This window comes from Podarcis bocagei, assembly GCF_964188305.1.
Source record: "Podarcis bocagei genome assembly, chromosome: 1".
NCBI lineage: Eukaryota > Metazoa > Chordata > Lepidosauria > Squamata > Lacertidae > Podarcis > Podarcis bocagei.
Window position 1 is genome coordinate 110,730,281 of NC_138125.1, and position 16,599 is coordinate 110,746,879.

At 41.1% G+C, this 16,599-nt stretch overlaps 1 protein-coding gene across 6 annotated transcripts in view; it reads left to right on the top strand.

The window, feature by feature from the left end:
• The window catches only part of PSMD14 (proteasome 26S subunit, non-ATPase 14), a 58,808-nt gene that overhangs the window by 28,427 nt on the left and 13,782 nt on the right, over positions 1-16,599 (top strand). For all 6 annotated transcript variants that reach the window (XM_081199075.1, XM_081199073.1, XM_081199076.1 and 3 more), the window contains one exon: positions 348-498. In XM_081199075.1, the coding sequence (XP_081055201.1) occupies positions 348-498 (151 nt within the window). The remainder of the gene's footprint in view (positions 1-347; positions 499-16,599) is intronic.

Genomic DNA, 16,599 nt, shown 5'->3' on the forward strand with positions numbered 1-16,599 from the left:
CATGTCTGAAATGGACATTCTGCTGTGAAAAGCCAACTTTTGGTGGCAGTGAGTTCGCAAAGGTATTTGCTGAAGTGCTGAAAGGGTAAAAACTGCATTGGGAGATGTGGTAGGAGGGTGAAAAAGTGAGAGCCTGATGCTACCAATGATAATATACAATCCCTTAATTGATTGCACTTCTTTGTCACATTTTAACGTTTTCACCACAATCTAGTGAGCAGCGATTTAAATGTTTCTAATGGTGCCTTTTCACATCTCAGGGTTTCATTTCCTACTGAAAAATCCATATTTCATTGCAGCTTTTCATATTTTGTGACAATAATCTCCAAATGCCTTCTTTGTTACAGACCTGAAATGGTTGTTGGCTGGTATCACAGTCACCCTGGCTTTGGCTGCTGGTTGTCTGGTGTAGATATCAATACTCAGCAGAGTTTTGAAGCCCTGTCCGAAAGAGCTGTAGCTGTAGTGGTGGATCCCATTCAAAGCGTGAAAGGAAAGGTATGTATTAGTTTCTGTTGCATACAGAAGTATGGATGTGACAATGTTAATAATATCTCATTAATGAGAATCCAGAATGCCTCTATGGGATTTTAAGTTAAAAATCCTATAGAGGCATTCTGGATTCTCATTAATGAGATATTATTAACATTGTCACATCCATACTTCTGTAGATGGAAATAGTTCAACTTGGTCCTGTAATTGCTGTCTCTTTTTTTCTTTCCCTCTTTGCTCTTGAAGAGCCCTTCTGTGCTTACTTACGTCGTTTATGAATCGCTTCCCATAAAAGATTTGACAATAAAGACATACATAAATACAATTTCAATCCAACACAGATGAAAAACTGGGATAAAAAATATCCAATTAAAAGCATTTTGGAATAGAAGTTTTCAGAAGGGACGGTAGAGACAATGCGTTTCTGATATGTAAGGAGAGGGCATTCTAAAGGGAAGGTAAAGGTAAAGGGACCCCTGACCATTAGGTCCAGTCGTGACTGACTCGGGGGTTGCGGTGCTCATCTCGCTTTATTGGCTGAGAGAGCCGGCGTACAGCTTCCGGGTCATGTGGCCAGAATGACTAAGCCGCTTCTGGTGAACCAGAGCAGCGCACGGAAATGCCGTTTACCTTCCCACTGGAGCGGTACCTATTTATCTACTTGCACTTTGACATGCTTTCGAACTGCTAGGTGGGCAGGAGCTGGGACTGAGCAACGGGAGCTCACCCCGTCGCGGGGATTCGAACCGCTGACCTTCTGATCAGCAAGTCCTAGGCTCTGGTACCATCACACTGAATTGTCCAATTCCTACATTGTGCAGAGCAGACCTTCTGATAAGATGGCATCTGAAGGAGGCCCTTTCCTGCAGAGTACAGTGATCAGTTGGGTATATAAGGGGTGAGGCAATCTTCTAGGTATCCTATCTTGAGCTGAATAAGGCTTTCAGCACCAGTACCAGCACCTTGAACCTATCCCGTTAGCTAATTGACAGCCAGTGCAAGCTTTTAACAGCTGCGTAACATGGTGGTCAGATTCTGAACCCAGTGAGTAGTTGAGTTGCTGCATTTTGTTGATAGGTAACATCTCTTTTAAAAACGACACCCTAAGGCTATAATCTTAAATTAGAAATTTATATGAAATACATGAAGTGAAATTAGAAAGCGGGTCCCATTGAAACTGCACAGTTTTTCTGACTAAATGTGTTTAGAGTCAGATTAGCAGCTTGCCTGTGATGTAAGCATTTGCGATTTGTATTTTAGCGGGGACTTTATTTAAGGGTTTTTCCTGTAACAATTGCTTACGTATATTTGTAAGCAGCCTTGCTCTTTTAAACTGAGGCAGAGCTTAATTTTTTAAAAGAAATAAATGAGTTCAAAGCCTGGCGACATAAATAATCTGCCCTATTAGATTGAGCTGGATTCGATCTTTCATGGATAGAAATAACACTCTTGCTTTATAGAGCAGGAACACAACACTTTGTGTGTTCCAAACGTTTCGGAATAAAAACTTTTCCCCAAAGACTTTGCAGCCATTCACGTTTTAGGGTAAGTTTGCAGATGAATGATTATGTGAAATCATTATGAAAAGAGATTAACTTGCAAAGCATATTGGGTTATAGTTTGTCCTTTGTTGAAATCTCTTTTGTTCTTGTTTGGTTCTTTCTTTTTTTTATTTCTTTCTAGCCCCATATGCCATTTTCCTATTTCCTGCCTCATGACAGCAGGGAGCAGCTCTATTATCACCTTCACAGAGCTGTCTGCAAATGTGAGAGGCAATTCGATTTTGCTCAGCCACAGGGAGAGTGGATTAGAAAAACTTCAGAACATACAGAAATTGGCTAGTTGGTTACTGCTTTAAAATACTGCTGAGGTGTTTTGTTTGAGCATGCTTTTCTATTGTATTGCAGAATAGTCATTAAATTAATAGTATGTATGGCATTTATACAGTTTTATAAATATTTTAAGTATTTAAGTCTTGTGTTAATGGTTTGGGGATGGTAATGCAGGTGAGCAGCTAATATTGCTGCTGTAGTTATGATGAGATGTCAACTTGCATGCGTATTATAACAACATATAATTGTTGTTTGTTGATAACTTTTATTTTTAAAAGCCAAGAATGTTGGTACATGTGTGTTGATTTAACAAAACAAAAAGGAATTTAAAAAATATAAGACTCAAGCAAGTATCGAAGTGCAGGATATTATTCAGGCATATCTAGAGCTGAAATACTTTCAGAGATTCTAAGAAGGAGCACTTTGTGCATTATTTTTGGTGCTAGTCTTCAGTTTGCCTTCAAGATCTCTCATTTGATACAAAGTATTGTACCATTGTTTTTGTATTGTTTCAGAATATCTATAGCTTCCGTTATTATTTTAGCCCATTTAGTATCGCTTTCTGTAGTAAACATTGATAACATGTATAAAGAGTTACTTAGTCTGGTTCACCACATGTTTAATCAGCAACTTTGGAATGAATAGAAGAGGAAGTAGAGTTTCTTAATTCTAATAAATACCTACATAGCCCTTGGACATGATAGGTCTGTTAATGAAACTTTCCAGTTCTGAAGCTTTCCTGGCTGCTGCTAGGCATTATGAAGCCTCTAAACTGTATCCACAGCCATTTCCTTTCTTCCGCTAAATTTTTCACTTGTACTATCTCTGCTTAGACCTGTAAGCCGCATCTCATCTTGCATTTGTTGTGGGATGGGACTGAGAAGTAGGGGCCTGCAATGAATCAAGCACAGAGCATGATGTTGGTATAAGCTCTTGTACTCCTCCATACCACTTACTGGAAATTTTGGGAGGGTAGAGTGGTGTTGCCTGATAGGGCTTCCTCAACCCTTCAAGAGGCCTGGATTCTTTGGAAGATGGGGGAATTGATTCACAGGTATTCTCACTGCCAAATCTCATAGGGAATTGCCTTAATACATTGCAGCAATTAGGAGATAGGACTATCTCAAGTCTTCCTAGTCGCTAAGGTATGCATGAAAAAAAGAAAGTGGGATTAGTGCTCTACTCTTCCCACACTCTGCTCCCCTTATTTTGTTGAGCTAAACTTGTAACTGATCAAACGTGTGTCCAGATAAATGACCTGCTGTGCGCTAGTAGATCATTTAAAAATAGGTAGAACCAGATCTGGCCATGAAATGAGTCTTGTTAAAAACTCCAACATAACAAGCCAAAATCAATTAGGGAAAATTAACTTAGTTGATTTCACCACATAAAATGGTTATCTGAAGTGGACTTAATGTCTATACCTTCTCAGGGTTTTGTTTTTCGTTGTTTGTGAAGGGGCCATGGCTCGGTGGTAGAACATCTGCTTTGCATGCAGAAGGTGCCGGATTCAATCCCTGACATCTCCAGGTGGGGCTGGGAAATATTCCATCTGAAACCTTGGAGAGCCACTGCTAGTCAAGGTAGACAGTGTTGAGCGACCTGGACCAGTGGCCTGACTCTGTTTAAGGCAGCTACATGTGTCCTTATTATCTGCTTATCCACTCTGATGTAAGCAAGAGATTGATGGAGATGAAGCTTCACTTTATCTCTCTGTAGAAACTATTGTATTCATCCCAGGCCATAGCGAATCCACCTCCTAAGCAGTAGCTAATAGATGTAATTTGTTGGAAGCAAGCAATCTGCCAAAGAATAACTGCACCTACCTATGATGTAACACAGTGACAAAATGACACAATGAGTGTAAAACCCCATACGGGGGTGCTTGCCACAAGTTCAGGTGCCCCATTAACCTCAGTCTGCCATATCATTTTCTGTATGTTCTGTTTTCCACCCCAGCAGCTACTCTCACTTTAAAATCTGTAGTTTCTTTGTCCTTGGTTTGTTGTGAATTATTATAAAGAGAGAAAATTGGATACATTTGAAAATGCTTGTGCATGGCGAGGTATAGTAAGTAAAATTACAACTTTCCTTTTGCAAATTGATGGTGGCTCCCCTCCGCTTGTTTTTCGTAGGGTACTTTGGAGAGGTGAGCACCATGAGACCAGTTTCCCCCCCAGAGCATCTTATTTGCTTAAACCTCACATATATTTTTCCACACAATATGAGGCATCACATCTTTACTGTTCTTTTATTTTAATGTTGGTTTCTTCCTGCAGTTTTTATCTTCAGCTTGCTTTGTTCATTTGTGAGACATTTTTTTAAAAAATACTGTATTAGGTGTCCTATTTCGTCAAAGAACCCAAAGGGATCAATTTTTAAATCATTTTTTAATGTGCACATTAAAACAACAACAACAATAAAAACTGAAACCCCAATGAAATGTTGAGATTGAACATCCCCATTCTTTCTTTCAATCACCAAATGTACACTAGTGAGCTAACATGCTCAACCCCAGCTTGAGCATGTTAGCTCACTGACAGAAAGTGCAGTGCTTTCATTCAGGACCGGTGGCACATGGTCTCGTCAGGTTGCCCCACTTACCCAACCTAGCAGGTACATTCTGCACTAGCTGCTGTCTCCAAACCATCCACAAGTGCATTGCAGTAGTCCAAGCAGAAGGTCACCGGAATGTGGACAGTTGAGGCCAGACTATTCTAGTCCAGGAACTGCTGTAGCTGGCGAACCATCTTAAGCTGGGCATAAGCACTCCTAGCCCCAGGAGCCACTTGAGACTCAAGTGATAGGTTAGAATCTAGGAGTACTCCTAGGCTTTGGATATGTTTTTTTCAGGGGGAGTGAAACCCCACCCCAGAAGAGATCATCCACCTAATTCCCAGGCACAGGAACCTCCCACCCACACTGACCCTGTATTACCAGGATTCAGCTTTAGGTTTACTCACCCCCATCCAGCTTTCAGACACCAGTCCAACACTTGCATAGCCATTCCTGATTCAGAGGCAGTGGAGAGAGCGAGCTGTATGCCGCCATCATTACTGAATAGCAAGAGAAGGAATAGACCCTTGCAAAAGACCACAGCTCAAAAGCCACAGAGCCAAGCAACAGTCTACCAGTATTACTTTCTAGTAAGGGCCCTATGGATAGGAGCAGAACCATCCTAATACAGCATCTCCAGTAACCTCCCCCCCCCCAAGTAATACCAGAAGGTCAGTGGTGTCAAAAGCTGTTGAGAAGTCAAGGAGAAGTAACAGTCGCCCTGCCTCTCTATAGAGATCATCAGTCAGGTCAACCAGGGCTGTTTTGGTTATAAAACTTGGCCTGAAACCTGCAGTGGCTTCGTGATCACCTGGATGGTAGATTTCTGACTCACACAGGGACTTGTAACTGCCCACTTCATCCTCAGAAAACCAAGGAGCATTCCAGGTTCCCTTGGCCAGAGAGTGTGCTTACAAGTGACCATGTAAATATGGTTATCTGTTGTGCTCAGAGTGCAACTACCTGTATTCAAAGGGGTTGGATCACTTGTAGACAGCAAATAATAATAATAATAATAATAATAATAATAATAATAATAATAAAATTAATAAATATATACTTATACCCCTGCCCAACTGGCTGGGTTTCCCTGTCCACTGGGCAGCTCCCAACAGAATATTAAACAGAATAAAACATAAAACATTAAAAAGTTCCTTAAACAGGGCTGCCTTCAGATGTCTTCTAAAAGTCAGATAGTTTATTTACTTGACGTCTGATGGGAGGGCGTTCCACACGGCGGGCGCCACCACCGAGAAGGCCCTCTGCCTGGTTCCCTGTAACTTTGCTTCTCGCAGTGAGGGAACCACCAGAAGGCCCTCGGCGATGGACCTCAGTGTCCGGGGCTGAACAATGCGGGTGGAGACGCTCCTTCAGGTATACTGGACCGAGGCCGTTTAGGGCTTTAAAGGTCATCACCAACACTTTGAATTGTGCTCAAAAGCATACTGGGAGCCAATGTAGGTCTTTCAGGACTGGTGTTATATGGTCTCGGCAGCCACTCCCAGTCACCAGTCTAGCTGCTGCATTCTGCATTGGTTGCAGTTTCTGGGTCACCTTCAAAGGTATTCCCACATAGAGTGCATTGCAGTAGTCCAAGTAGGAGATAACTAGAGCATGCTCCACTCTGGCGAGACAGTCCTCAGGCAGGTAGGGTCTCAGCCTGCGCACCAGATGGAGCTGGTGGACAGCTGCCCTGGACACAGAAGGGATTGATCCACTTGTAGATAGCTTCAACCTTCATTCCGAAACACCTCCCCATCTATTACTCAGTGAACCTTTCTATCCACAACTGGGTCATCCCGTTCAGAACCCAAATGCAATCCAGGCTCACCCTGGTCTACCTTTACCTTCTATTGTTAAGGGGGTCTTTATCACATGGCAGGGGTCCAGACTCCCATGTAACACCCTCCCCCCAGTGCCTCCCCTTCAGAATTACCCCACTAGACTGGCCCATTCCTTTCTTTATTTGTCCCAACCCAGATAGCAGTTGCTGGTAACTAGGACCAGGTGGTTCCCCTCGCCCCCAACAGACTCTTCTTTTTATTTCAAGCAGTCCAGCCAGCAATGGCTGCTTTGGGGGAGCAGAGATGGGTGTCGCTTGCAGCTGCCTCTCATTTGCTCCCCACATGCTCCCTGCTGTCCCCTCCTCCTGCAGCTCCAGACTGTTGGCCCCATATACATGATGCTGATACTGCACTTTGGGCCTTCATCCTTGATGTCCACTTAGCTATAGAGGTAATTGTACAAGACATAGAGACGGGTGAGGGAAAGACTTAATGGAATGGCAACATACAGAGAAACATTATTCTTGTGCTGTCGTAGGAAATGACACCTCCTTTTTTCATCCAAGTGCCGACTCATGGGCGAACCATGATTGAAAGCTGAATATGGGTGAGCCCTCTGAATCAAAATCCTGAGCTGAAGAACTAACAATGGCTGGCAAATCTTGTACTCTGTGGGAGGTTTGGACTCCCACCATAAATAGTTCCCTCCTCCGGTTGGTTGTCATGGAGTGATTTTGGTTCTGCATCTACTGCTAGCGCTGGCCAGGTATTCTTACAATGAGTTCCATCTGTTGAAAGGGCTGTGTCCTTGTGAGCTAGATAGGACCCGGCCACTGCAATCCATTCTGCTTTCAGTTTGTACAGATGGGGCAGCCCACCTCTTGCTTGGCAAGGCGACTAGGTGCACTTTATGTCACTGCTACAAAAATTGCATTGGTTCCCTAAATGTTGCCATAGCAAAAGTCAAAGGGCAGATTCTAGTTTCAGAAAGCCATGAGCAGTGTGCTGTAGAAGCAAGAGCCCTTCCCCACAATTCCTGCCCTCTTCCCTGGCATCAACCTAGAGTTGCTTCAAAACACTGCCATCTTTGTGCCAAGTTCCAGTTTCAAAGGGTGCACAGGTAAGTGATCTTGTTTGCTGTTCCCTGGTTATGGAACTGACTGTCCCCTTGGAGACTTCCTGTAATTCAGTGCCTGAGGATCTTCCAGAAGTAGCTAAGGTTGTCTTTTGATGGCTACAATTCAGTCAGAGGGGTAAGCATTATCAGCTTCACTGTTATTTCTTGTAGCAGAACACAATTTATAGCACTGTTTGCCACAGTGCAGTAAGTTGTTCCTGTGTGGAGGCAGGGGAGAAGCAATAGTGGGTTTAGGAAAGTAGCCTTTCCAGGGGGCCTGTGCCAAGGCTTGAAGCACAGAGCTATGGTGCTGCAGACAGTTTTGCCTGAAAGCAGCCATTGTGGGTCACCACTGTGCACTCTGAACCGTTCAACTAGTGCTGCCCTCTCTTTTATCTTTGCGTTTTGTGCCCCCCCCCCACTGCTTCCTCTTTCCCACTGTTCCCTGTTAGTGGTTTCTGATCTTTTCAGTGCACTGTACCTGACCCTATGGTTGTTTCCTTTTGCTCTCAAATGATGCCGCAGGGCTATCTTTCCCCTATCTCACAGTACATTTGCTAATACTTCTAAATCCTGCTTTCCTGTCATATTTTGTGCTTTTTCAGGTTCCAGTTTTTAAAAGAGTTTTTGTTTGTTTAAAATTTTGTCTGCTATATTGTAGCATGCAATAAGTTTCTTCATGATGTAATTTGTTTTGGTGAGATTGTTGTAGATTCATCCACAGTGCTTTCCTGTATGTAAATTGCTTCACAGTTTAGGAGTGTTTACATGCAGAGTGTTAATCTATACACTGAATAGTGCCCTTTCTTAAGCATTTTATTCTTACCTTTCTTCAGTCTAACTGGCTTATTTGGACAAATACGGAGAGCTTAGTGAATTGGTTGAGAGAAATGCCAACAAAATCAAGAAAACTTAATGTTGATTTCTCTGGCCTCTCTGCATTACTGTGGGCTGTGTGACTGACACATTCAGATCTTCTGTAATGCAAGAAGATGACTTTGGCACAGATCTTTGGCTGCTTCTAAATGCAACTTCAGTTCTGTCAAGTTGACAACTTGGATCTGAAGCCTAACTCGTAAGCTCTCTTTTCAGTCATATCACAAATCCTCAACTCTAGTACTGACTCCAGTGTCTCGCTTTTCCCCACCCTCCATTATATTTCAGAGTGTTTTTAAGGAAGGAGTACAAAGCTTGCCAAAGACATTAGTCTTTGTAATATCAGCATGCTAGACTACCATCTCTGAGCAGTTATATAGATTGTATGCTTAAGGCACATTTCTGACATACATTAAAGCTAATTTCAGTAATACGGCAACTTACGTCTGAACATTTTTTTCTCTTAACCTCACAAATCTTAAACACATGAGTAGGTAAAGGTAAAATTAATCCTTGGAAACACTTCCAGAAATGAGCAGTTGCTCTCACCAGATTGAATGGTTTTAATGCCACTCTGTTCTGCCATGGTCAGACCACACTTGGAGAACTGCGTCCAGTTCTGGGTGCCAGAGTTTAAGAAGGATGTTGACAAACTGGGACATGTGCAGAGGAGGGCAACAAAGATGATCAAGGGATTGGAAGCAAAGCCTTATGAGGAATCTGGGTATGTTGAAGGATCTGGGTATGTTGAGCCTGGAAGAGAGGAGACAGAGGAGATATGATAGCCATCTTCAAATATCTTAAGGGCTGCCACATGGAAGATGGAGCAAGCTTATTTTCTCATGCTTAGGAGAGTAGGACCCAAACCAATGGATTCTGACTAAACATCGGGAAGAACTTTCTGACAGTAAGAGCTGTTCGGCAGTGGAATAGTCTCCCTTGGGAGGTTGTGGACTCTCCTTCCTTGGAGGTTTTTAAGCAGAGGTTGGATGCCCACCTGTCATGGATGCTTTAGTTGAGATTCCTGCATTGCAGGGATTTGGACTAAATGACCTTCTAGGTCCCTTTCAACTCTACAGTTCTATGATTCTGTGGCATAGAAGCTGATGCAGGTTGCGATGCTAGTTCACTTTGCACATGAAACAATGCATATATATATATATATATATATATATATATATATATATATATAGTGAAATACACATGCACAAGTGACGTAACCTAAATGTTAGCTTTGACGAGATATTCTCAACTAGATTACTGTTTGTCTCAGAACTCCATTCAGGTGATCCATGGAAAGGTTTTGGAACCGTCAAGAATTTCTGTTCTCCAGCTCTGCACTTGATAGATTCTCTCCCTTGCCCCACAGATGATGGATAATCAAGACTGTTTTGATTAGGGCTGGATTATTGAACAGGCTAACAAGGCCCTAGCATGGACCTAAGATTTTCATAATATGGTGTTGGTGCAGCCTATTAATTTTTCCCTTTGAAAAATCAGTTAAAGTGGCCTTTCTCAGCATCCTGGCTTAGGGCCTGTGGTTTTCATAATATATCATTGGTATTGATACTGATACTGACACTGAAGAGATAAGCTCATTTTATTAAGTGGTCAGCAGAGACCCTAGCAATTTTAAAGTCGTCCATAGAGGGGGGGAAATTAGAACTGCTGGCTTACGCCTTGTTAGAATGTGCCAACTTCACAAACCTTGTTTATGATAATAAACCTCAGACATGTACCAAGGGCATTTGCACAATTTACAGAACTACAAGTGGCTTAATTCAAGTGATCAAACCATAGCTTGGAGGATCACGAATAAGCCATGGATTCGCACATAGGCTCCTCACCCCATCCCATATGACGTGTGGCTTTCCCCCCCTATTTAGTGCAGTCCATATTTCTCCACGGTCTGAATATGCAAAGTTTGGGAATCAGTTTCAGAAATCTGTTGGCGTGTTTCTGATTCTCCTTTTGGAAGGCGAGCACTTATCAGTTATCTAATTCAGACATCGTGACAAACTATGGTTAGTGCTAAGTAGGTAACGGAGGAAACCATACGTGAGTAGACTGGGAAAAGGGGAAGGGAAGTCTTGTGTTATTAGGAGGGGAATGAGGAAGTGCATGCAACTGGGGCTCATTTATGTTCCTCCAAACAGTGATTCCATGGTTTGGTCAATGATCTTAGTAGACTCAATGTGGGTTTCCTAAACTGACCATTAGTAGCAAATTGCATTCCAGCACCAGTTTTATCTTCTGTCCTGTTAACTTTAACGTATGTATAATGCACATCTAAGAATTTTTAAAGGTTTTTTTATTTCATCTTTTACTGTGTGAAGATGAGATGTGTGTTTGTCTTCTAGGAGCTGAAAATGAAATATCTTACTTAACAAATGCAATTTTTATGTGCTGAATAGTTTTCTTTAATGCAGTGGCACTCAATTAGTGCTATACTTTAGATAAGCCAGTAGTGCTTGCTTACTTAAATTGGAAGGGTTATTTCAGTTTATTTCCCTGCCCTAAACCAAAAAGTTCCAAGTAGACTTTTTGTTTAAAAGTATTAATTTTTAAATGCCTTTTACCATGGTGGATGTAGAATAATCCATCTATCTTCATTAAGGCATATAGCCTTGAAACTTGCGGTTTTTCTGTTTGTGGCTTAGAGATGCATGCCTTTGCTTGTCAAGATAAATGTATTATTCTGTAGCTGTCTCCCCTCCCAGTATGGGTATTCAGGTTGCATAGTAGACCTGACCCAAAGCAAACAAATTCTCCAAGGATAAAGAAATAAAATGTGCATACTCCTAGGAATCTCTTTTCCAGAGCTAAAATTGACATTTTTATAAATAATTTCCATGTAGCAGACCTCAAACTCACAATCACAGCAATTCAGTGATATGCATTTGGCATGAGTCAGTTTCTGTTCTTAGTGCTTTTCATTGGAAATGGCATAAAAAGTAAGATTTCTCTGAATTTTTTATGCTGTGGGCTTACAGGGGACCAAAGATGTTCTTCAGTTGTGGTTGTCTGAGTGTGCATCGCAGCATAAATAACGAAGTGGTCATAAACCTCAGCTGCACTTCAAGGGTCATGTGTTCCATTTAATTTTTAAAGAATTTAGAAACCAACTAAGCAGTTGATAACAGGTCAGTTTCAGGTGATAAAAGAGATTTTAGAGGGGACATTACTTCTTCTGCACCTAGCATAGCTACATTATATCCTTTGCAAAGAATTTCTTATGCATTATTATGTTTCTTCATAAAACTATGGCATGAACAATAGCTAGATGACTGAATTGCAACACAATACATTTTTGAAAGAGCTTCTGTATGTCGTAGGGTTTAGTGGGGGGTTGTTGTTTTTTTGCTGGAAATATATGCCAGAAATAGCTTATTTTCTGAGTAACTGAACTGAATTAACTGATTGCAGTTAATCACCATAGATGTTAAATCTGCATTTGTAGCATGCCCTCCCCCTGAAATGTTGTTACCTCTGATTGTGTATGGATATTTTAAAAGGTTTTTTTTATTTTTTAAAAAATACTTTCAAGTATATAAACACTTGTAAAAGCTATAATTCCATTGGAAGGTCTTGGATTCTTAAAAAAACCCCAATATATTAGAAAATAGATTTTAAAAAGTAGTAAAAATATTCCCTTTACTGGTCTATAATTAATCATATTGAAAGAACTTATTAGGATGATAGCTTGTTAAATGAATTATTTCATGATTTGGATAAAATGTGTATAGATGGAAATTCAGTTGAATGCTAGATTTTGACAAAACAAGCAATATCATGGACCTTTGATCAGAGGACAGCTGTTGATACAAATATGGAATGTAGCTGTTTTTCATACAGTTTTAAAACCAACACAGATGTATACATAGGTGCAGTTTTTAATTTATATTGGCAGCTTCAAAATATTTAGTATCTATTTCTAAACCTTGCAATTACTAAACGTGGTACTGAATTCCATGCATCCCACAAACTAATTATATTTGCAAGGTCAGAATGAATACACATATTCAGAAAAAAATATAAGGTTATATAAATGTGTCTTCTACTTGGCTGTTATATCACAGTTTGTTGATCTGGAGTATAATGTGTACAATTCACAAATTTGTCTGATAACAGAAAGTGGTGTGTGATTGTGTTTATTTTACTAACCAGTATATTCACAGCAATCACTTCCAAATATCTCTCCAGTAAAGATGTGTTAATTACAAAACAGACAAGGTCTTCTATTATATTAAAGCTACTAACAAGAAGACAGCAGGAATCACACATGTAAATAGCATCATCAACCCCTATTTTAGTCCTCTGTTTTGATCTGTGAGTTGCGCATAGACCAAAGGTGCTATTAAAGACTCACTGTATGAAATAGGCAGCATTATATGAACAAAATTTATTCAACAAGAAAACAGACCTTTAACATGAATTTAACAAGCCTGAGAAATTATAAACTATCATATGCTGCAGATTCATGCAGTGATAATAAACAAAAAAAAGGAAAGGAAGAGGTTTCCTTAAGCTAGCCAAACCGCTAATGGTTTTGTTATAAGCTGTCTACTGTTGAAGTGACCTCTGCAAAGTCTCAAGGCACTTGCACTAGGCAGGATTAAATCGTCCAGTTGGTGAAAAGAATTGCTGTATAGGACAACATGTAATAACAAAAAGCCACCTTGATCTGTATACTTTTTTCCCCACTTTGCTGTTACACAGAGCTCTTTATTCCCCCTTCTTAAGGAGAGGTAATTGTCATGTAAGCCTTTAGGCTGCATTTTAATGCAATTATGCATTGTCATGGTCAGAAGAAATTTAGAGGTCTAAAGAACTCTCTCAAGTCCTTGCAAAAACGGAAGCGATATCAATTTATTTCCTCTTGAATTGACCCTTGTGAGATCGGCGTTCCAACTACTGTGTCCACAAAGTTTCCGCTGCTAAATATAAGGTGACTGCACTGCTGTCACCGCATCACAATGAAATTCAAAGTACACAAACCTAAAGAAGGCTTGAGCTACTGCATATATCGCAAGTGCTCACCAGGGCTTTATCCCTGAATCTTACTGTAGCATAATTAACACCTCCTTCATCCACTGCTCATTAGTGCACTGGACATTAATGAGCCTATTTATTTTGATACGATTATCTAAAGAAGGGACTCGTTTGTTCTTGCTGCGCAAAAAAAGCAATTATAAGATTGCATAGAAATCAAAATGTAGGGTGTGTTGCTGCATTTATGCTTTTTTATTGCATCCCAGATCTAATTTTAGGTTGCAGGTTGTTGAGCATGTTAGTTTTCCTTAAGACAGTTGCTATAGTGATCACAGTGAATTCCTTTAATCTTGGTGTAGTTAAAATATTCTTTTTCTCATTGGTTGTAATGATGCTGTTAAGTAGAAGCAAAATGTCACTCAAGTCATATTTTTGTCCAGTAGTTTATTAGAAATGACTCTTAATTCCAAATCAGATTCCCCTATGCATTTGCTGTCCCTAGGCATAAAAGCCAGTGCAGTGGTACCTCGGGTTAAGAACTTAATTCATTCCAGAGGTCCTTTCTTAACCTGAAACTGTTCTTAACCTGAGGTGTGCTTTCGCTAATGGGGCCTCCTGCTGCTGCTGCGCCTCTGGCATGCAATTTCCGTTCTTATCCTGGGGAAAGTTCTTAACCTGGAGCAACCACTTCCTGCTTAGCGGAGTTTGTAACCCGAAGCATCTGTAACCTGAAGCGTCTGTAACCCGAGGTACCACTGTATAATTTTCTCCAGGGACATATATCTGAGCACTGATTAACAGCACAAATAGGCAGACCACTGGTGATTATCGGAGACATAGAATTGCCTTTGTTTGAGGAGCAGCATGGAAATTGATTTGAAACAAAGCTATTGGATGAATGTCCAGGGTTCCCAAAGCGTTTGTGCTTGTATAGTTCCACCACAAACCACTAGATGGCTAAAGGCATTTCCATAAACGTTGCCCAAATATGACCTTGTAAAACTGGGCTGCTGTAATCATAACACAGTTGTAAAACCTGATGCTTGGCCATTGATTCAGCATCATTCGCAGCAAGTGCTTTTGAAAAGTGCATATGGAGCTCAAATACACGTAGAAGCAATTTTGTTAGAAAACGCCATTGCAGTCTTGGATGGCTTCCATGTTTTCTAGTGGAGCAGTCAGAATCCATTCTAGGAGTGTAAGTGTTAGTACTCTAAAATATGAAGCACCTTTTGAATCTGATACACTGCCAAGTAATTGTATCTTTATCCTCAGTGTAAATTCTTTATTTGTGTTGTTTCCTATCAAGTAAGCCTCTAGAGGACTGCAGTGTAGAATATTTAGTTATGTTTTTACTTACTTTTTATTTATACTCCCTTTTTTGCTGTGGTTGGGCATTTGCAGGTGTTCATAAATTAAAACATCTGGTTCAAATGCTGCTTCAAGAGTTTGGGAAACTGATAAGAAACCAACGTTACATAAAAAATACTAGATTTATAACTGAAATTTAAAAGCTGGCGTCGATCTCTAAAATACTAAGGTTTTTTAGTTGCTGTAACCGTGTCAGACAGTTGCCTCAATCTGGGAAGGGAAATCTAGGCATGGGAATGACTTTTCACAGGGAGATCATCTTTCCAGGTTTCTACTGCATGCATAACAGGGCCAGGGGCACTAGCAACTGCTACACACACACACACACACACACACACACAATTTATCAGAGGGGTACATGGCTGATATCTCCGCAGTGTCAGCTGTGACTTTATTTTCTTCCTTGTCAGTTGATCAGCCCTGATAGTACAGGAGATAAGAGGTGGAAAAGGAATAGTGTCTGAGAAGCAACAGCCACAAGGCTGTTGCGGTGGTGATTTGTTTAATTTATGACCCATCCTTCACCATAAAACACAAGAGTGGGTTACAACCATTTAAAATACAGTGTTAAAAACAGTTTAAAACATGCTGGTTTTAACCTTTAAAGCCCTATACGGCCTAGGACCCTCGTACCTACGGGACCGCCTCTCCTGGTATGTCCCACAGAAGAACTTACGGTCTGCAAATAAAAACATCCTGAAGATCCCAGGCCACAGAGAGCTTAGGCTGGCCTCAACTAGAGCCAGGGCTTTCTCGGCCGTGGCTCCAATCTGGTGGAACGCTCTGTCACAAGAGACTGACATCTTTCCGCAGGGCCTGTAAGACAGAGCTGTTCCACCAGGCCTTTGGTCAGGGCGCAGCCTGACCCCCTCCTCTGGCAATCTGCACAGAATTTTGCTTAATGGTTGCCATCAATTTGATTTTAATTAATTTTTATAATGAAAGGTTTTTGGAATGCTGGATTATTTTGATTGTTGTTAGCCGCCCTGAGCCCAGCTTCGGTTGGGGAGGGTGGGGTATAAATAAAAATTATTAATATTATTATTATTAGTCACAAGGATAGAGTGGGTCCTAAATATAAATATACAGTGGTACCTCGGGTTACATACGCTTCAGGTTACAGACTCCGCTAACCCAGAAATAGTACCTCAGGTGAAGAACTTTGCTTCAGGATGAGAACAGAAATCGTGCTCCGGCGGCGCGGTGGCAGCAGGAGGCCCCATTAGCTAAAGTGGTGCTTCAGGTTAAGAACAGTTTCAGGTTAAGAACGGACCTCCGGAACGAATTAAGTACTTAACCTGAGGTACCACTGTATATATATCTTGGGTGTCAAAGGCCAGGATAAGAGGTACATTTTTAGCATACATTGGAAACTGTATAGTGAAATTGCCAGATGGACCTCTGTGGGGAGGGAATTCCACAACTTAGGGGCTAATACTGAAAATACCCCCTCCTGGGCTGTTAAGCACCCAACCCCACCCCGGGTCCCAACCTCTTGGTGCATATGCGCTTGGGGTTTTCTTATCAGGATTATACAAAGCATCAAGCCACCTCTTACATACTCTCATTTCTTTCTTCT